Here is a 22,709-nt window from a genome sequence, read left to right as displayed (position 1 = left end):
GTACTATAGAAAAAAATAATCAGGAGATGAATAGGAAGGGCCAAAAATGTGTATGCAGTTTTAAATAGTCTAGCAAGGAAAGTGTCACTGAGAAGGTAATGTTTGGTAACAACTTGAATGAGGGAACAAAAGAAGGAATATCAGGGAAAGACAATTCTAGGTAGATAAAAGGGCAAGAGCAAAGGCCTTGAGGCAGGAGTAAGTCTGATTTGCCCAAAGCACAGAAAGGAGGCCAGGTTGAGGCCAGATCAGAATGAGTGAGAGGGAGAAGCGTGGAAGGTGAAGTCAGCAGTAACACAGCGTCCTGATTATGTAGGGCTTTGTAGGCCAGTGAAAGGACACTGACTTACTATGAATGGGAAGCTGTTGAATGGTTCTGAGGGCAGTGATCTGACAGTCTTGCATTTAACATCATCACTGGCTTCTATATGTAGGATTGACCTTGGGAGGGGCAAAGGCAAGAGGAGGTAGACCATCCAGGAGGCTGTTGGTAGTAATTTAGGTGAGTGTTCATGGTAGTATGGACTAGGATTATAGAAGTAGACATGATGAGAGGTGGTCAGATGCTGGTTTTATTTTGGTGGTAAAGGCAACAGCATTGGACATGAGGAAGACAGGAGTGGAAGGTGGTACCAAGGTTTTTGTCCCAGGCCACCTGTAAGATGGAGTTGCCATCTATTGAGATGGGGAAGACTACGGGATATGCAGATTTGAAGGAGATGATTAGGAGTTTCTTTTTGAGGGTTTTGCCTTCCAGATGTCAATGAGACATCCAAGTAGTGATCTCAAGTGGGTGGTTGGATGTGCCAGTATGGATTTCAAGAAGAGGAATGGACTGGAGATATAAATTTGGGAGTAATTAGCAGGTGGATGGTACAGAAAGCCAGGAGGGCAGATGAGATCAACAAGGATAGACAGAGAAGTAAAGAGTTCCAGAATATGAACCCTGGGGCACTCTGTAAATGTCAGAGAGATGAGGAAAAGCTAGCTGGCGAGTCTGAGAGGTAGCCGGGAGGGCAGGAGCCAAGAGAAGGAACTGTTTCAAGGAGAAAGGAGTGTTCAATTCTGTCAAATGCTGCTGCCAAATCATGTAAGATGAGGAGTGAGAATTGGCTATTGGGTTTAGCAAAGTGCAGGCCACGGGTGATCTTGGCAAGAAGAGTTTCATTGGAGTGGGGATGAGGTGCCTGATGGAGTAGATTCAGGAGCAAACAGGAGAGGAATCAGACTGGGAGTATTTGGAAGAGTTTTGCCATAAAGGATAGCAGAGAAATGAGAGGCTGTGGCTGGACACAAGTTGTGGTATCGAGAGAGGTTTCTATTGTTGTTATTTAAGGTAAGAGAATTTTTATCATATTTATATGTTAATGGTAATGAATCAGTAGACAGGGAAAAATGATGGGGGATGGATGAAGAAATTTCTGGAACATATATGATGCTCCTGAGGTGAGAGGGAATGGGATCAAGGACTCAAGTGGAGTCATTGGCCTTAGATTGGAGCATGGAAGGGTTGTTTTTAGGAAGAGTTGAGGAAGCCACAGATCTGAGAGTGTGGATTGATATGGCAGTGGGAGCTTGTGGAAGTTTTTTTCTGATTGCTTGTATTTTCTCAGTATAAGAGGAAATGTGGTCATGGGCTGAGAGTAAGTCTGGAGGAAAAAGAATACAGTAGACTCTGAGTGACACAGGGGTTAGGGACACCAACCCTGGTGCAGTCAAAAATTTGTGTGTACCCTTTGATTCCCCAGAAACTTAACCACTAAGAGCCTACTGTTGACAAAAAGCCTTACCAATAACATAAAAATCAATTAACACACACTTTGTACATATATGTATTGTATGTTATATTCTTACAATAAAAGTAAGCTAGAGAAATGTTATTAAGAAAATCATAAGAGAAAATATATTTATTATTCATTAAATGGAAGTGGCTTGTCATAAAGGTCTTCATCCTCATCAGCTTCATGCTTAGTAGGCTGAGGAGGAAGAGGAGGGGTTGGTCTTGCTGTCTCAGGGGTGGCAGAGGTAGAATAAAATCCACATATAAGGGGAGCCACACGGTTCAAACCCATGTTGGTCAAGGGTCAACTGGACCGCCTCAGCTCAGCAGAATTAAGAATGATTCCTGAGCCTGTTGTTGTACTTACTGCATTGTATAGAAGGGTGAAGTAGCATGCCGCAGAGCAAGGCAGGTTTTCCTGGGCTCTGGTCCTCATAGCCATTGCCCAAAGAGGTAAGATGCAGTGGTTTCAATCCTGGCTGCACAGTGGAGTCTCACCTGGAAGCTTAAAAAAATTCAGACGCCAGGACCTCATTATTGAGATTCAGAATAAATCTGGGGTGAGTCTTGGAGAATCAGTGCTTTGTTTGGTTTAGTCTTCCAGGTGATTTTAATGAGCAGTCAAGCTTGAGAATCACTGGCCTAGAGCCTTTTTTTAACCATTTTAGTAAAGAGAAACATGTAGTTCATTCAGCAAGAATGGGAAGATGATCTTTTGATAATACCATTCCTGAATTTTTCTTTTTAAGAGATGGGTATCTCGCCGTGTTGCTCAGGCTGGGCTCAAACTCCTGAGCTCAGGTGATCCTCCTGCCTTGGCCTCCCCAGTAGCTGGGACTATAGGCATGCACCACCATGCCTGCCATTCCTGATAGGAAAATATGTTCTGACACTGATGTAGTATAAACATAAATGCATTTATGATGGTATAAGTTACATTAGGTGGAAATTTCAGGTTTTTGTTTTTTAATCAACATTGACAGTCTCCCAACTTGTCTTCTAATGCTTTGTTTTTTTTTCCCATGTTAATTTCAGTATGGTTTCAACATGGTCATGTCTCATCCGCATGCTGTCAATGAGATTGCCCTAAGCTTGAACAATAAGAATCCCAGGTAAGCTTCCTTTGTCACGTACACGTCTAAATCTAGGGAGAGCAGAGAACTAGTCACACTTAGTCCAAGTTTGACTTTGGAAACTTTCAAGTGTGACTGTCTGAAATAAGATCGGCTGTGTAGAATTTTCCCTTTGAGCCAAGTTAGGTTCTTTCATGGGGCAGAGTTGGGCAGCTGGTGACAACTCTGCCCTTCACTGTTCTCCTCAAGCTTTCATTCTTTGAGGCCTGGTTCTGAGCAACCTTAGTGCTAAATGTGGGGGAGAGGATCAGATTGCCAGGACTCAGGGGCCAGCAGAGGTTTTTTTTTTTTTTTTTTTTTTTTTTTTTTGAGACAGGGTCTCACTTCTGTACCTGGCTAGAGTGCAGTGGCGTCATCATGGCTCACTGCAGTCTCCAACTCCTGGGCTCAAGCAGTCTTTCTGCCTTAGCCTCCCAAGTAGCTGGGACTACAGGCACACGCCACCATGCCCGGCTAATTTTTCTAGTTTTTTGTAGAGAACAGGGGGTCTTGCTCTTGCTCAGGCTGGTCTTGAACTCCTGACCTCAGGCAGTCTTTCCACCTTGGTCTCCCAGAGTGCTAGGATTACAGGTGTAAGCCACTGTGCCCGGCCTACTGGGAGAGTCTTGATAATGATTTAGCTATACCAGTTATTGCTGAAAGTTAACTAAAACCACCATCCTTTGGCCACAATTCACTTGCTACCTTTATTTATGTAGCTTTAATTACCAAACAAAAAAAAGAATTGTGTATATAGATTTCCTTTTATATTCACTTTCTATAAAGGCCGGCACCATATGTTATTCATATCACAAATCAGCTCTAGAAACCTGTCTTGGTATTCTGCATTTCTCTCTCTCTCTCTTTGAGTAGGGAGACGGGTCTCACTCCGTTGCCCCAGCTAGAGTGCAGTGGTGTGATCATAGTTCACTACAGCTTCAAACTCCCCCAGGCTCAAGTGATCCTCCTGCCACAGCCAGGACTACATGTGTATGCCACTATGCCTGGCTAATTTTCTTATTTTTTGTGGAGACAGAGTCTCACTATGCTGCCCAGGCTAGTCTTGAACTCCTGGCCTCAAGTGCTCCTCCCACCTTGGCCTCCCAAAGTGCTAGGATTACAGGCGTGAGCCACTGTGAGCCACTTGTGTCCGGCCTAGTCTGCATTTCAAATGTGTAATTCCTTTTCATCAGAAACCTCTCTATAGAATGAATATCTGAAAACTGTTAATTCAACTCAAACACCTGATTATAAATTAGGACTTTCTGATTCAGAATGCAACGCAAACAGCAAAGTTCAATTTTAAATGCTGAATATTATTGTTTCAAACTTAAACCTTTTGTGACTTTGTGATTGCTTTCTTAGTTGACTAGCGCCCTAAGTAGTCATGCTTCTGTGACCCTGCCTTCCACCACAGGGAAGTCAGGATTCGTTTTTCTTAAGACAATTGACATTGTGGAGGATCAGAACAGTCTTTGTTTAGAATTTGGCAATAGTTTTATTCCAGAATAAAGATGAAATACTGAAAGTGATCTTATGATGAAGAAACAGTGCTGTTTCTTTCTTGACATTGCATTTGAAAACTTAGAATGTATCTCTAGGTTCTCCTACCAAAAATACTTCAGATGGAGTTTTATTTTCTTGAGTCAGAGAAAATATTCTTGTATTAGTGAAGCTGTAATTCAGCTCCTTCCAAATCTTCTACCTGCATAGGTAGAAGAAATGACAGAAACTTGCTTTGTCATGGGAAATTTCTATGGCTCCTTCTTCAAATGAGCAGATTTGAACCATAGAACATTAATTTCAGTTGCTTTTTAATGTTTTCTGCAAGTATTATACCCCTGTCTCTAAAATCAGGGAAAACATTTCACCAGTGGTTTGGTTTTCAACATATTCCCAAGTTTCCTGTTGCTCTCAGCTCCCCAGTAAACACTTTTCAGCCACATTGTACTGAGTGACCTGCGGATGGGGCTGAGCGACTGTTCTTCCCAGAGTGCGTTCTCATTAGTGAGTAATTAGCAGTTTGGGAAGTGGGAAACATGCCTTCCAAATTTTCTGTGTGAGACAAATCACATACTTAGAAACCAGTAAAGGTTTAAAAATGTAACTTTATTATAACTGTACCTTAGCAAAGATTTTTAAAAAAAATACAAGGGCAAATGTTTTATTCTCATATCTATCTTGGGAGGCAGGAACAGCTGACTCATCATGTCATTTTCACTGATTTGTGTTTTTCTTTTTTCTTGTTTTGACAGAACAAAAGCCCTTGTTTTAGAACTGTTGGCAGCAGTTTGTCTTGTCAGAGGCGGGCATGAAATCATTTTATCAGCATTTGATAACTTTAAGGAGGTAGGACACGCTGTAGTTTCAATAAGACTGCTCACACAAACGTCTTATTTGGACATCTTTGAACAGAATGATTTAACTTTTCATGTATTTTCTGGTATAAAGAGTATAATGGTTAATTTTCTAAGATGTTATTGAGAGGAAAGTAATAAACTGAGTCTAAATATGTTAAATGCATGGGTTAAGCTTTCTTTTGGTGTGTCATTTCCAGGATAAGTTAAAAATATTTGCAGTACTCATTTTCTTTTGGAGAACATGGAATAGCCAGTTTGAAAACAGGTTTTGTTACCAAGGTAGCTTTTATTAGGGTTGTTATTTGATCACCCACCATGTAAATTTTATGAACTCTTTCATCATAGTTATTTTCCTCAAATCATATTTATTATCATTGCTTTGCTGGATGCTATGACAAACCTGTCAGACAAATACAGACACTGATTTTAGGAGTTTGTAATCTTAGCTAGGTGGTCCTGTCAAACAATAAAGCAATGGACATGTGTGGTTGAAATGGAGACTGACTACAAAAAAAGGGAACAATGACACATAGATAATATGGCACCAGGGATTCTGCCCAAGTATCAAAACATCACGACCAAGATAGTAGCTGGTTTCCCTTAAGGGCAGTGACAGTGTTGTGTGGCCAAGAAGAGTACCTGTTGCTTCCCTTATGTATTCCTAACATCTGAGGCTACTTTGAGGTGGGAAGTCACAAAAGTAGTGCTTGGGGAACATTGACGGCACTTGGAGCCCCAGGTCACAGTTGGCCCCTCAGTCAAGCTGCCTGTTATCCTGGCTGTCCCATTGAATTTCAAGTGCTTCTGGATGAAGACCCAAATTGGATTAAAATCCAGATCTCAGAGGGGCTTCCAAGCTCTCTTTCATCCTTCCTGAAAGCCTCTGGAGTAGAATGCAGATGGAATTTGTTGAGTATCTGCTGTATGGCAGGGTTGTTCTTGCTACACACGTGGAATCCTTTGGTTATTATAACATCTTTGAGACAAGTATTAATATCTCCATTTTAAGGAAGACTAAACCAAAATTCAAATACTTGGCTTACCCACGGTCGTGTAGCTAGATAAATGGCAGAGCCAGGATCGGGATTTGGTGTTCCTGATCCTGAACTTCTGTGAAACTGTGGTACAGTTTGGGCCCAGTTGTGTGTGAATCTCCTGAGGGAAATGAGGGAAATACTGAATCTGACAGGACTCCAGAGCCCTTTCCCCTGCCCGCTGCCCCCTCAGCTGGACTCGCTACCCCAGCTGCCAAGGGCACTAACGAGCTGCTCATGGACAGGGAAGCTGCAAGGTGTGATCGGGGCAGATGCTCCTCCTGCTCCTCCATTTGCCGTACCTGCCTCCCACCAGTCAGGCCTTTCAGATTGTTGCTAGTGTCCATTTTGTTCATGCCCACTGTGGAGAGAACCAAATATTGTCTTTTTACTATTCAGCTCTAGAGATAGTGAAAAAATATCCAGATTCTAAGAGAATAAAGAATAATAATCTTTAGAGTCATATCCTAGCTTCCAAAACAAATAGACTTTATAGAGATAAGAATGTATCAATGCTTGTCTGTGAATGTTTTTATATGTCATGTATAAATATATAAATTTTACACTAATAAATAAGGAGGTATGTGTAAACAGCATGAGCTGCGAATATAACTCCCAGTCTTTGTCATCGGATCATATTTGAAAACATTGTGTGCCAAGTCTTTTCCACCCTGGAAGCATTTAGTGTACAGTTTTCAGGGGCCCTTGTTATAATATGGCTTATGTTATAACAGGCATTTGACTATACTGCTGGCCAGATGATGTCCCAGATATATAATTGTGTAGAATCAGAATTAAAGCCAGGAATTCAGGAGATGAATCTTAATTTTGTTTTCTCTTAGGTGACATAGAGTACCTTTCATGTGCATAATAGACACACAAATATTTGCAGAATTGAGTTTTAGCTCTCTGGCATCAGAATTGTATATGGTTTAGCCATTTAGGGCATAATACGTGCTTAGTGGAAGAAGAAAGTAATCCTACTAGATATAAAAGCTGGCCAGTAGTAATGAGAACCAAATTACTTTTGAGTTTGCATTTTTAGAGCTTTAATCCAAACTGCCTCATTTCTGTAACTGCTTATGAGAGACGGTGGGTGTTTAGGTTCGGTTTCTCCCTGGCACAGGCATTTGTGCATGAGAGAAACCACGTAGACAGACCAAGCAAAGGGATTATCCTAATGGCCATGTGCATGAGGACAGGGCAGGACCATGCCCCCAAGGGGCTTTGTTCTTAATGGATGGGTCAAAAAGCTCAACCTCTCTTTATCCAGTCTTGGGATGGAAAAAGTGTTACTCTGTGTTGATCTTGTTTTTAAAAAATATAATGCCACTCACAGCTCAAAGTTTTTTAAATCCCTTTCTCTTCTCTTTTTCGCTCATCTTCATGTGAGTGGGTTTTTCCCCCCTTACACATCATAGTAAAAGATGTATTCTTTAATCTTTTTAGCCAAAATGTTGCTGGAATCTTCTGGTTTTAGGGAGGTCTGGAGCCGGCTTGTCGATGTCGGTATAGTCTGGTATGCCTGTGCAGATAGGGCCTTGGCTAGGGAATAATACTGACTGAGCCACCCGCTGCAGGGAGAGTGCCACACTGGGTACCAGGGTACCAGGGAGCAGGACCAGAGAAGAGGCTGTGCCTTCAAGAAGATTGTTCTTAAAGCTTTTTATCCTTGTTAGTAAATTGAGATTCCATTCATCTCCTTCAGAGGGATGAAGGGATTAGCCCTGTTTTTATTGGCGGGAATGAAGGGGGTGGTGTAGGGGTATTCAGCGTCTATTTTTTTGCAAATAGAGTCGTATGCTTTAGAGTAGCCAGACTTTGGGCTTTGATCATTGTTAGAGCACAGTTGAGCATACTGCTGCACTGTGGCACCAGCCACTGAAAGAAAATTTAAAGACTCCATATCTTACATAGCGTAGGTAGCTGGATTGTTTGCCCCTCTGCCTCTTGAGCCAACAAATCCATTCTAATTTGACTACCACTTAATGTAAGTTAAAGGAAGGTATCTTTTGGCTCTTGATAGATTTTTATGTTTGATTACAGCATTTTCTCATGTTTCAAGTAATATTTAGAATCCCAACATGTTCAGTTTTCTATGAGTCTTGTAATATCTGAAGTACATGTTTTAGGAAAAGAGGGAGCACCTCCAATTTATTGGTATCTGTTGGTGGGAAGAATCCCAAGGCCTTGCTCATGGCGGGGTTGGAGTTGGGGTCTAAGCCTGATGTCACGGAACAAGCACATATATCACCTCAATGTATATGATGATAAGTGAATTTTAATTACATAAATTTGAGATGGTAAGCTTATACTATGTTGGTTTGTGACATGCCTAAAAACATGAGTGTAAATGAGTACATGAAGACTAAATCATTAACAGTCAACTGTTGTGTGTCTTGATATTTTTCTCTTAAAAGAATTTTTTTTAAAAAAATGAAGGGAATTCACACATCTTGTTTTGATGTTGAAACATCTCTTTATGAATATGTATGGTCCTGAAATGAGGGCCACGGTGACAACAAGGAGTTATCTATTTTTCTTTATTGACTAATGTAGCCACGTGGAAGGACATATGACCATCTTCCCTAAATTGGTTCTTTCTTAGTTGTGTGGCAATATATATTTTTGAGCACTGGGTCTAGCAGACAGAAAAATACATTTGGAAATAAAGATATTTTAGTATTTGTATTAGTTCAGGGTCTTGTTTGCAAGAGGCAGTAACTGACCCTAACACACAGAGGAAAGGGTTGATTGAAAGGATGTTGAGAAACACACTTGACTTGACAAGGAGCCTGGAGAACAGGCTTGGAAAATGGGCAGCCATTTCTAGAATGTGGCTAAACTCTGGCTCTGCCCTTGAAGCTGAGCGACCATAAACACTATTTGGGGTTCTGCTCTTGCTTTTTCTTCTCTCCAAAATGACATGGACCGTAGCTAGCAATCTGCTGGCTCATAAAACTACACCTACTGGTTAAAGACCTCAACCAGCTCCCTCCTCAGATCTATAAACTCTGTACTGAATCTAATTTCTCATAGGAACCTTGAGGTCTGCAACGTAGACCTCTCTTCTCAACTTTTTCTTAGTCTTCCTACTTTTTCCATTATATTCTTTGATATATTTGAGAAATTGGCTTACTTTAAAAAAGTGTCTCGGAAAGTTTGGCAAAACATGCTTCCTTTTGAAATCAGAGAGGGAAAGTATTGAGGCCCTGTAGACTCTGCGATGGAGCAGCCTACGATGACACAAGTAATAAAACCCTCTGAGGGCTTTGAGCCACCAGCTCTCCCAGGCTGCTGGGAGTTGCACCTGGAATTCATCAGAATTTCAGATCGATTATAACTGTGTTCTCATCTACTTCCATAATGACAGCATCTGACTTTAGCAAAAAAGCCTGATTTGGTTATTAAAGGCCCACGTCTCCCCCACTGCTGACCTTCCAGTGGATAGACGGAGCTGGTGCAGTGAGTCACCCAAGGCCACCAGCTCTTGTGCACACAGTTCTCTTGGCAGTAGCTGTTTCTTTTTTCCGCCTGTTGCTAGAAGGCTTCCTAAGAAAGCTGATGTGTGGTTTAGCTACCAGGCATCTGAAAGCACTCGTGCTACACGTTATTAAGTTGATTTAAGAAAGCCTGTCAAGTTTTATTTATAGTGGACCAAATTGGGCAGGAAGGAGAGCAGACATTTTGGTGTGCTTCCAGCATCCCTCTGAGTTTAATCCCATCTAATCTAACCTCTTGGACATTTGAGGGCATAGGATTATAAATCTAGCACAAGACCATCCAGATAACTCCCTAAGTGATAACATTTTCAACATGGAGGGAAGGGTACTTAGTTTTTTTGGTCTCATTGAACCATAAGCAATGTATTCTCTCAAATCTCAAACTATGGGAGCCAATCACGGGTGGGGAAACTGCGGCCTTCTAATGTCAAGATTGTTCTTTTTTAAGCACCAAAGGAGGCAAGAAGAAAGTTTCGTCTTTTTCTCCTGCACCGCTTTTAATAAAAGGTTTTGTTCTGTAAAATTTGGATTCAGTCAGAAAGCTGCATTTAAGGACCTAGAAGGGCACATGTGGCCTTAAGGCTGCAGGTTCCCCACCCCTGCTGGCTGAGCCAACCTTAGTTTTATTAGGCTCGTGGATTCTGTGAGTCAGGCAGTCAGGCTGGCATGGCAGGGATCGTCCCTGCTCCATTGTGTCTTGGGCCTCACCAGGGAAGACTGGTTGACTAGAGATAGGAATTCATCTGGAGGCTTTTTCACTCTCTTATCTAGTTTTTGGGGTGTAATTCCTCTCGAAGGCTGGGCTTAGGTGGGACTGTCAACCAGAGTGCCTCCATGTAGAACTCCACGTGGCTTGGACTTCTCACGGCGCGGCATCCTGCTTCCAAGAGAGAGCACCCCAGGAAGTAGCACCCGGAGAGCAAGCATCCAAAGAGGTCGCAACATGTCTTCTTAGAAGTCTTGCGGTGTTGCTTCTGCTGCATTCTGTTGGTTACCAGCGAGGCCCTGAAGCCAGCCTGGTTGCAAGGGGAAGGCAATGGCTTCCCTTCTTGGTGGCTGCAGTGTCAGGGCCACTGTGTAGAACAACATGTGGGATGGGAGAGACGGCTGTGGCCATGTTCACCTCAGGAACTGTATGAGAATTACCAAAATATTAATACTGTTCTTGCTCTTCTGTTTTCTCTTTCTTCTTCATTCAACCCAATACTTAGTTCTTCTCATGACTGGAAGTTTTATAAACTTTTGGGTTGGAGATAAGAGAGTTACTGCTTCTTTCAGACAAATGCACTATGGGCAAATGATACTGTGAGAACCTTTCCTAAAGGAGAAAGGAGCCATTGACATAGGATTTCCAAGTTCATTTCCTGATAATGAACTTACTGTTTCTTTATCATCAGCGTCCATATCATCTAGCAAGGAAGTACGGGTTGGTATTCTGGACATTGAAGGGCCAGTCATGCTGCCTTACTGAAAAGAATTCGAGTGCCCTCTGTGTGTCAGAAACATTGATAAACAGTAGAAATAAGAAAATGAGTAAGACATAGGCCCTACCCTTAAAAGGAAGCCACCCACACTAGTTGAGGAAGTAATACTAGGTTGTAGTACTAGGTTCTGTAAAGGTAAATGCCGGATGCCTTGCAAAGACCAGGAACAGCTAACCCAGGGAAGGCAGGTTGGAGGTCGATAGGGGAGAACTCTCGGGGCAGGCTCCCTGTAGGAAAGGCTGCCTGAGCCGAGTTTAGGATGAACAAGGGTTAACCAGGTAAATTCCTTTCTTGCTGCTGTAACAAATGGTCACACATTTAGTGACTTCAAACAACACAAATTTATTGTCTTACGGTTCTGTAGATCAGAAGTACAAAGTGAGTCTACAGGGTGGTGTTCTTCTGAAGGCTTTGGTAGAGAATCCACTTCCTTGCCCTTTTTATCTTCTAGAGGCCACTCACATTCCTTGGTCCCTTCCTCCAACCTCAGAGTCAGCAGCATGGCGTCTTGTCTCTCTGCTTCTGTTGCCAGCTGGCCTTTTCTGTCTCTGATTCTGATTCTCTGGCCTCCTGCCTTTAAGGGCTTTTGTGATTACATTGGGCCCATCCAGATAGTCAAAGATAATCTCCCCATCTCAAGTTCTGTAATTTAATTATATCTGCAGAGTCCTTTTTACCGTGTAAGGTGACATAGTCACAGGTACCAGGTATTAGGATGTGGACATCTTACGGGTGGGGTGCACATTATTCAGCCTCCCACATTAGGTGGGGTGGGAGGATGTCATTTTATACCAAGAAGGTGGTGTTTGAATAAAGCTTCAAGGACTAAATTTCCCATTTTAAAGGGGGTGGGGCATGGGAAGAGAGAAGCTGGGCTAGACCGTTAAGGGCAGATCTCAAAAGGCCTCTTGCTTATCCCAGAGTCTTTATATTGCCACACAGCCTAAAGGCAGGGAGGAGGTGGGGGGGGGAAGTGTGTATCCCGATCATTGGCTGTTTAGATCAACTCTGTTAGTAAAGAAATTGCTTGTATGGTTTGTCCCAAAAGTCATTTAATGGTGGGCTCAGCATGTGGTCACTTTGATGGAGCAGGGTGTGGTTGGGGTCTGAGATTTGTTCCAGAAATTTTGCCATTCATAGTTCTCATTCCTTGGTCCTCTTCCTCCGCTGACGTCATCTCTCCCCCAGCTGCTGTATTCAGTCACTTCTAACATCTTCAGGACTTTATTGTGATCCTGGGGAGCTAAAAAAAAAAAAAAAAAAAAAAAAGCACCTCAAAAAGAAGCATAAGGTATAAGAGGATATCAGCGTTCAGAGACAGACCACGTTATCACGTTATCTGGAGAGCACTTATTGAGATGCTTTTTTCTGCAACCTGACTTTAATTAGACCCCTCCCCTCGCTCCATAAGCCTGAGTACAATTTTATGTAATAGGGAGCCTCATCCTTTATTTTAAATATAGTAGCCACTTTTTTTTTTTTTAAGACAATGTTGCGTCCTTGTTATTTTTGTTCACATGAAAATGCCACTTCTAGGCTGAGCAAGAGCGAGACCCTGTCTGTACAAAAAATATAAAAATTAGCTGGGCATGGTGCCACGTGCGCCTGTAGCCCCAGGTATTCAAGAGGCTGAGGCAGGAGGATTGCTAGAGCCCAGGAGTTTGAGTTTACAGTGAGCTCTGATGATATCACTGCACTTCAGCCCGGGTGACAGAGTGAGACTGTGTCTCAAAAACAAGAAGATACCACTTCTAAAATCTGTGCCCTTTGCCAACTATAAAAGTTACCCTATGTGCCCTTATTTCATATTCTTGAAAGATAAGGGGGACCCCAAGAGAAAGCAGTGAGAGCTGTGTGTTACTTTAAGACCCCAAAGACTCTGAGACAGAGGCTGGCACTAGTTCCTAAACATGGGACTTTCACTTGGGAAGTGTCTTTATGACATTTAGATGTCATATGGTTGTAAGGAACATGACGAAAGTATGAAGCACTGTGTTGTGCGCTGATTAGAAAATCGGAGTCAAAACTATGATTGCTTTGGCAATACCATCACCAGCTCTGAACAGCACTAGAATGGAAGTTTTCAGTCTCTGGGCAGGATTTGGTTTTCATGCTGGCGTTTATCTCTGTAATGTGAGAGGTCCATTTTAGGATCACCTTGGTTTCTTCTTCCTGTGTGAAGGAGCTGCCTGCCTATTTATTCGTTTTCTCCCTCACTCTACACTGACTTGCATGGTTAGGATACTTAAGTTCTAAGATGTAGACTTTTCTTTCCTTAAGTATTCCATATTTGTTCGGGCTGCTTTTTAAAGTAGTGTTACGTTACGTGAAAATAGAAATACTTGTTTTTAAATGTCAAAGAATTCTGGATTGTAGCTTATTTTAGTGATCATTAATAGTCCAGTGCTAAGCCCCAGACATAGGGCTACATTAACCATCTTATTAAATAATCATGTAAGTTCAAATGAGCTGTTAAAATAGTTATGAAATGCTAAATATGCTAACTAGGAGGAAGGATAAGATAAATCATAGATATGTAAGGTAATATGTGTATGCATATATGTATATTTGTGTATGTATATTAGATATGTGTGTATATACAGTGAGTGCTGCATAAAGACATATGTATGCATAGTAATAAGCCCTACATGGAAACAACTGAAAGGATTTAGCGTGACAGCAGGGCTACTATTTTTGTGTGTGTTTATTTCCGTTGCTTAGAATGTGAGAGAAGTAATAATGCCTCACACGGCAAGAGTGTTTCTTTTGTGCAGGATTAGATTTCCCCTCTAGTAACATTTTACATGGCTAGTTTTCTCTTGTCTTTTCCAAAGATGCTCAGTTATCTCTCCAAAACTTAAGGCATTAATTATTACCACCTTTTCTTCATCACTATGAAACAAAACCAGAATTTCTTTGGAACTTTTAGGGAGCTGTTGAGCAAGCATTAATATATATTTTTTACCACGGATAATGTACTGTTATATGGTCAGGAGTTTGCCAGAAAATAAAAGACACGATTTCTGTCCCACAGAAGTTTCTGTTGCCCTAAGAAAGACAGGATTGAAAGGCCGGGCGCGGTGGCTCACGCCTGTAATCCTAGCACTCTGGGAGGCCGAGGCGGGTGGATTGTTTGAGCTCAGGAGTTCGAGACCAGCCTGAGCAAGAGCGAGACCCCGTCTCTACTAAAAAAAGAGAAAGAAATTATCTAGCCAACTAAAATATATATATATAGAAAAAATTAGCCGGGCATGGTGGCACATGCCTGTAGTCCCAGCTACTCGGGAGGCTGAGGCAGTAGGATTGCTTAAGCCCAGGAGTTTGAGGTTGCTGTGAGCTAGGCTGACGCCATGGCACTCACTCTAGCCCGGACAACAAAGCGAGACTCTGTCTCAAAACAAAAAACAAAAAACAACAACAACAACAACAACAAAAAGACAGGATTGACTTTAAGGTATTCAGTGGATGACCAAATGTACACTAAAGTCAACAGTAGGATTTATAGTCAGTAGTCATTTAAGACTTTTAAGAATTGTGCTTATTCTTAAACTTTTAGGAATTGTGCTTATATTTTTATTCTTGATCATAATTCTTGATTTAAACCAAAGTTTTAGGGGTTATTGATGATGAATGTGCTTATTGAGCTTGACTCTCTGCGTGAGTTAAATTTCATTTGAAATGTAAACACTTGTAAAACATAAGCACATTTTAAAATGTATGGTGAGGTCCATAGTCAATATATTAGGGTTTTGTTTGGTTGGTTTCTTTCAAAATAGCAAACAGTCATCATCAGGAAGAAAACCTGAGCAGAGTTCATGAATTGATTCCATTTTCTTCCATATTGTAAACATATTTGTTATGTCACATTTAAAAAAGTCATATACATAGGTAGAAATAGTAAGGCTACTATGAGTTAATTAATTTTCTATTTCATAAAAAATTTATTGTTTGTTTAGTGCCAACAAGCTAGTATATGTTGCTGTGTTAATTCTCAGATATCCCATGTGAAGGAGGAATCAGGAGGGGGAGAGGCTTGGAGTAAATGGGCTGCTGACACAGTCTAGTAAATGGCAACTCTGGGGTTTTTACCCAGGTCCATTCAATTCTGAGTTCATATACAACTTCTTATAACATGTCATCACATTCCAAGCACTTTCTACACATGATCATACATTTTCCTCAATTTTCCACCTACAAGTAAACCTAATGGGAATGGTTACAGATGGGGTAGATTATTGGCATGTTTGAAATTGCTAGTATAATAAAATTCAGGACAGACTGGGCTGTTTGTACAGGGCCCAAAGGGAGGAGGGGGTAGGTCCTGAGCAAGATAAAGGAGGGAAAAGACTTGATTTGGTGGAGAGGATTCTGGAGACAGAGACTGGCTTCAAATCTGTTTCATAAGGCAGTATAAATCTGTCTCACAGAATACACGTGCTGGTTCCCCAGGAGAAATATCTGACTGGGGTCCATGTTACAGAACAAAGCATGATAACAGGCAAGTGTGAATGAAGTCCTGAGGAAACAGTGATGGAGAGATTTGAAACCTGTGATTTAAACAAAACAAAACAAAACTCCAGTGATAAAAATCAGAGGAAAAAAAGAGAAAGGGAAGAATTAAGTTCTACAGTACGTTGCAGTTTATAAAATGCTTTATATTTATTCCATTTGATTCTATGGAAGTCTGAGAAAGGCATTTTATGTAATTTGGATAAATCTTTAGGAATGTTGTGGCTCTGCATAAAATACAGTAGAGGGAGAGACGCTGGAGTTCGGGAGATAGGTAGTTCAGTTGTTAAATGACTGGGCCCTGCACCAAGTTTGTAGCCATGGCAACGGATATGAAGCCAAAAAACTGAAGAAAATTCAACAAGAGATAGGTTGAGCCACTGAATATGGGGACAGACATAAGAGGGAATAAGAATCTATTCAAATAATAATTAGTATTAATTACATTTAATTAAGAAGAAAGTAGCCCAACCGAGGTCAACAAATACGATCTGGGGATAGTTTTTTTTTCAGGCGAAGAAAATAAACCTTGTTTTTATTAAATGCCCAAGGTCAGATTCTTAGTTATGCACTTAAGATAATGAATGAAAGAATAGGCTAGACCACAGGTGATTGGGGAGTGTGTGCTTGGGGTGTATGTGTGTAAATAATCCAAGAGAATTGTAACTGAGCAGGTGGACTCCTCCACAGGGACCCCAGTGTAAAAAAAGAGTAAGGAGACAAGGCGAGAATGGGCCAGAACAGACCGGCACACAGCACAAAGGGTGGTCAAGAGGATGAGTGTGTCTTGTGGTGCAAGTTCTTGCTTTATGTGAGAAGTTAGTCAAATGGTTTCTGTATCCCTTCAAGGTCTACAATTTTATGATTCTCTATAAAGCTTTGTTTACACATGCCTATGTGTGTAATATGTATTGTGTATACATATTCAAATAGTTCCATCTGAGAAAGATTAAGTGCTGTTTTAAAGATGTAAAAACAAAGTAACTAGATAATAAAATAATAGATGCCTTCATTTTCAAACAAGAACAAAAACTAACATGTCCAAGGCCAGTTGGGAAGATAGTAAGGAGTTTAAAAGAGACCATCATGACTTTAGACTGTATTGTGACTTTAGACTATATCATGACTTTAGTCCCAAGATCCTTTTTATGACCACCTGGTAAGTGGCTGCATAAGTCCCTTGACTCAAGTCTCATTTTAAAAATCTGCAGCATGTCTAAGGACCTCTCAGCTTCCTCAGCCAGAGAGGCAGCTAGACGTGCTGGTCCTGCTGTTAGTACCGCTACACGGGGTGCTGGTGGGGGCCTGTCTCTGGAAGCATCCCTGGTTTGTGAAGTTTTTGAAAGACCGAGCTTTTGAGTCATTATTCAAGCTTGTCATTTCCCGGCTCCCACGTCCTACCCCAAACCCTGTTCTGCCCACTGTAGTTTAACAACCATTCTTTATTCCTTTCAGCACAGCAGTGCATGTGGCTCCTGCCCAACTCTTTAATTCTATCTATCAGTCTGCCGAGGATATATAGTCATACTTAGTTTTCATTCACAATTGACTGTATCACTCTCAGTAGAAGAAAATGGCTCAGCGGTTCCTGATTACGGTCCAGCAGTCACTGCCAGTCAGCCCTCATGGTGAAGTCGAGCGCTCTGGCAGAATTTCCCCCCAGCCCTGTGTCACCGCAGAGTGCAAACGGCCAATCACGGTAACACGAGCTACAGGTTCTGTTTTGTTTCGGCACTTTGGTTTTGGCAGTGGAAAATGAGGGCTCCTTCCCCACCAATAAATGTACTAGCAACACACGTGATATCCCAGATTTATTGGTACACCACCAAGAACAACACTGAATTTTTTCCTTTTAAAGTATTTTCCAGGCATAGGTGTATAACTTAGTAAATAGCATTTTCTATGTGAAAGGTGTCAAGGACATGTTTAGTGCATTGGTAAAAGACAGTGATCTTTTTGTTCCCTGAAGATTTGGTGTTATATCATGTCAGTTTTTCCAGATAAGTCTGTTAGTTTGGGTGGATTCATTAAGTGTGATTCTGTCTGAACTTTGGGGACTGTGTGACCTGTGTTTTCTCCCCCATGGGGAAGATCAGTTTTTATACCCCTTTCATATTCTTGCTTGGAATCTAACATTCACTTGGCTTTGGGAAAATAATTTCTTCTCCCCTTGTAAGAAATCGATGTATGTCAGGAATGGGCACGTCCCGGACATAACTAGAGAACAGTTAGGGACTGCTGTTGTCTTGCCTGACAAACACCAGGAATTGTACCTGGCCTTGTTAGACATAAGAACGGAAGGGAAGTCTTTTTTTTCTACCTTGTAAAATGCTGGAGGGCTTCTTTCTATATAAGGAAACTTACCACTCTTTAAGTGACTGGCATCATCTTTGTGCAGAGATGGCAGATTCAGTAGTACTTAATATTGTATGGTTGAGTTCCAAACAATCTTGCAAGAAATTTTACTATTAGATATTCATTCATTTTCTTCTTCAGATTTTGGGTTTTAAAAACTGATCATCTTAATAAAGAGGCTGTTCACTAATCCATAATGTTCAAGCTTTTGGCCTCTGGGCCCCTTTTTACACTCTTAAAAATTGCTGAGGACCCTGAAGAGCTTTTGTTTTTGCAGGTTATATATTAATATTTACCATAGTAGAAATGACAAAATTTTGATCAATCTATTCCATTAAATAACATAATAAACTTATCACATATTAACGTAACATTTTCTATTAAAAAATAACTGTTTTCCAAAGCTGCTAAAAAAAAAAAAAAAAAATCAGCGGAAATACTGGCTCTCTTAGTCATCTGAAGCTGCCTTAACAACATACCATAGAGTGGGTAGTTTAAACAACAGAAATTGCTTTTCTCAGTTCTAGAGGCTAGAAGGTTGAGATCAGGGTGCCAGCCTAGTCAGATTCTGGTGAGGGCTCTCTCTCTGGCTTGCAGGTGGCCACCTTCTTGCTTTGTCCTCACATGGCCTTTTCTGGGTGTGTGTGCGTGGAAAGAAAGATCTCTCTTCTTCTTATAAGGCCACCAAGCCTATCGGCCTAGGATCCTACCTTTATGACTTCATTTAACCTTAATTACCTCCTAAAATCCCTATTTCCAAATACAGACACATTGAGGGCAGTTAGAGCTTTAACATGAATTTTGTGGAGACACGATTCAGTCTATAGTAGTGGCATTATTTTATATTTTTATAAATCTTTAAAGTCTAGCTTAACAGAAGATAGCTGCATTCTTATGTTGTTTTTGTGATTGAAGTAGATGAAGAAAATTCAGCCCCATGCAAATATGTAGATGAAAAGGAAGTACTTTAACAGCATTTGCAGATAATAGTGGATATTCTTCTTTGATACTATATTGTACAAACACTGGACAAACAGTAATTTCTTAAAGGTTAGTTGCAAAGTAGAATCTAAACCATGTTAATGAACTTCTTGTACTCTGTTATGTTAAAATATGTTTGCCTGTCTTGCACCTCGAAGGAATCTATAATTTTGCAAAAACATTCAGTGATCATTTGGAAAATATCAATTCATTGAATTATCTAGATCTTCTAAATATTGACACATTTCATAATGCAGTATTTTAACAAATCACATTCATTACTGTCTCCACTGACCTCGTCAGAAAAGTCTTTAAGTATTTGGAAGCTATCAAGCTTATCGTGGTGAACACAAGTTTTCCAAAATTCTCATTTGTTTGAAAGCTCAATTTTTATCATTGGCAACAAGTATGGTCAGTTATATTCCTTAAAGTAAAAGGCTTACTTTGATTGTTTTCAAGAGAATATCTGGTAAGTATATCACTGAATAATTATAGTGTGTCATTCTTTCAATTACGAATGAAAGAGTGGGTAGTTCATCTTGCAACTGGAATAATCACAGAAGTGCTTTTTCTCAAGACATCTGTAGTTCAAAATATAGCAGAAGTGCTTACGCAGACTTCGCACTTCATCATATAGAGTACTATAAAGATGTGTATTCAAGGGTCAAGATGTAATAAAATTAATATTTTATTGTTTCATCAAAAATATTAAGTGAAACTGTCTTTGGCATGGCTGTAATGAATACAATGATCACCAGTATAATTTAGTGCCACTACCTTGACTTGCGCTAAGGCACTAACAATTTTATTCACCCACCATTGCTTTTGCACCTCCAGTGCAAATGCCAATCCTGTGAAAAAGGCAAGTACCATCTAGTGTTGTTTTAAAAATAATTTTGACTTCACAGACCTTGTAAAATGGCCTCAGAGACCCTTGGTTTGAGGACCACGCTTTAATAACTGGTGCCCAAATCCAGTATCTGCTATCATATTGGGCTGGGTGGAAATGGTTCCAGTGGGCCAAGAGGAAGGTCCTCCTGACTGAGACCAGGAATAGGTGATGGGTGAGTTTGGGAAAGAGCACAGAAGGAAATAAAGGAGATGTGAAATAAGAGTCAGGAGAAAGCAGGTGGACAGACTTCAGGCCTTTGCCTGTTGTTGGCCTGAGGTCTTTGATCTATCGGAGTCCTGTCTTCAAGGATGCTTAATTGATGGCACACCTTTGTTTGATTTAATTTGGTTTGTTGTGATTCAGGTGTGAGGAGAACAGGAGTCGGCTACTGCTTCCTGAATAGGTCCCAAGATCTGTGGTGAAAATGCTGCAGGCTTTAAAAGCTCCAACCATGTGCCCTTGCCATGACCACTAGAGATGTGTCATTTTGTCCCCTCCCACACCCGGCTTGACCTAATTGGGTATGTTCAAAGGAAGAAGCTGTGAGGAGAAGTGGTTGAAAATAAAGCCCAGTATCAGGCCTTCTTCCACTGTTGAGGGGTCTGACTGGTGAGTCATCTCAGAGGTGACTGAAGGCCTTCATCATTTAGTCCTCGGGTAGCTATTTAAATACCATTCTTTCTTGAAGAAATAGAAGGCATTTGGCCTTCAGGTAGGAATGAAATTGTATTAGTATTCTTCAGAGAAACAAAACCAATAGGATATCTATAGATACAGCTGAAGATTTAAGAAGAGACTTATAGAACTTGGCTCACGTGATTATGGAGGCAGAGGATTCCCGTGGTGTCTGCTCACTGGAGACCAGGAAAGCTAAGGGTGTAATTCAGTCCCAGTCTGAAGGCCTGAGAACCAGGAGCTCCAGTGTCCAAAGGCAGGGGAAGTTGGATGTCCAGACTCGAGGAGAGAGAATTTACCCTTCCTTCAAATTCTTTTTGTTGTATTGAGGCCCTCAATGGATTGCATGAGGCCCACCCAGGTTGGTCAAGGTGGATCTTCTTTACTCAGTGTGCAGATTCAAATGCTGATCTCTTCCGGAAACACCCTCACAGACACACCCAGAAATGTTTTAGCAGCTATCTCAGCATCCCTTCACCCACTCAAGCTGCCGCATAAAATTAACCTTCACAAGCAACCTTGAAAGAATCTCTATGTGTCCTTCCTAAGAACCAGGAGACAGAAGTCTAGCATTGAAGCTGGAGAGATTCAAGTCAGATTTTAAGAATGTTTGCGAGAGATATCATTTCATAGATACTGTACCAGGGAGGGAGCCTTACTCTCTAGAATTGAATGAAAGTCATCTTTTTTTAGGGGAGTGATAAAAATTCATTTCTTATTTAAGGAGCAGTGTTTCAATGAGTTGTCCTTTGGGGATTTTCCTAGCCTCTTGCTTCTATGTCTGGATTCTTTCTTCAGTACTGCCAAGTAGATGCGTGAAAAGTAAGTCATCTGGATGCTTCGTGTGCCTGCTGCCAAACATCTGGATATTTGGAAACATCTGGAAAAGTGACTGAGGTTTTCACTAGGGTGTTTAGCATTATGTGGATGAAACTTGGGGCTCATAGTCAGACGTCTCTCGGTCCAAGATTGATAGAAATGTTTTATTTATGAAGGAGGAGGTTGACTAAATTGTAGAATACATTTAGTTGCTTAGCTGTCATTAGTTTCTGTTTCAGTGGAGTGAGGTAAGGCTGTTCGGTTAGATGAACATTTCCGCCTTGACGTTCCAGGGAGACTTGAGCTCCAGCAGCAGGGCAGAGCGATCTGCTTCTGTGTATGGGATTTCTAGTCACTTCAGGGGAGAACAGTCATAGACCACTGACGACTGCAGAACACCCAGAAAAGTGGTTTTGTCAGGCCATTACGGCCTCAGTCACCCCCAGACTGCTACGGTGCTCCCAAGGGAAGGTAAAAGATGCTTTTCGCCTAGGACTGACTATGAAATAACTGTTTACTTCATGAGGCCCTGAAAAGAAAACGGAACTTTTGTTCCCAGGCAGGCCCCGAGCAGGGCAGTGTAATCAGTCATAATAGCGTGTGCCGCTAAAACGGTGCCTTCCTGCAGGGAGCCTTGCGGATCACAGGGGCCCATTGTGAGAAGAGAAAAAGAAAGTATTGAGGCAGGCGCCAGGCAACAGGGCAAAGAAGGAAGCACTTAAGCAAGGGGCCTTTAATTTTTATATAACTAACCCAGAAGCATATTTTATAGCCACCTCATAAGATGCAGGCCTCAATCTGGCTGCAGACTTTGCGGGGTGCCCTGGGAGCTGTTGCTGGGGGAAGCCAGAGACTGTCACTGACCTTGAAGGGGCACAGGGAGGTGGCTGAAGGCTGGGAGTGTGTTCATTGCAACATCTGGCTGGCAAGATAATACGCTTTATTACAAGGCTTTTGTAAAACCATCTTCTGTCTGCTATCAGCCTCTCGGGAATTCATCCCCTGACCTCTGCCCACCCTTCGAGACGCTGTAAACCGCAGGCTCCTTTGCATCCAGGGCCCTGGATTTATCCAAGTGGTTTGGGACACTGCTCAGAAATGTCTTTCACAGATGTTGGAGAACATAGTTGTTTTTTGGCAGAAGTTGTGCTTTTGCTTCAATTCTCCTTTATGTGAAAATGTATCTCGCTTGTCCTGGGAGTGGC

At 41.4% G+C, this 22,709-nt stretch overlaps 1 protein-coding gene across 1 annotated transcript in view; it reads left to right on the top strand.

Moving 5' to 3' along the window:
* Positions 1 to 22,709, top strand: part of FMNL2 (formin like 2) — a 296,967-nt gene that overhangs the window by 229,322 nt on the left and 44,936 nt on the right. The window contains exons 8-9 of the mRNA XM_069472569.1: positions 2,816 to 2,892; positions 5,148 to 5,241. Of these exons, the coding sequence (XP_069328670.1) occupies positions 2,816 to 2,892; positions 5,148 to 5,241 (171 nt within the window). The remainder of the gene's footprint in view (positions 1 to 2,815; positions 2,893 to 5,147; positions 5,242 to 22,709) is intronic.

Source organism: Eulemur rufifrons, chromosome 1 (genome assembly GCF_041146395.1).
Source record: "Eulemur rufifrons isolate Redbay chromosome 1, OSU_ERuf_1, whole genome shotgun sequence".
Lineage (NCBI taxonomy): Eukaryota > Metazoa > Chordata > Mammalia > Primates > Lemuridae > Eulemur > Eulemur rufifrons.
The sequence above is the reverse complement of the archived record's forward strand: the minus strand, read 5'-3'. Positions and strand labels throughout refer to the sequence as shown.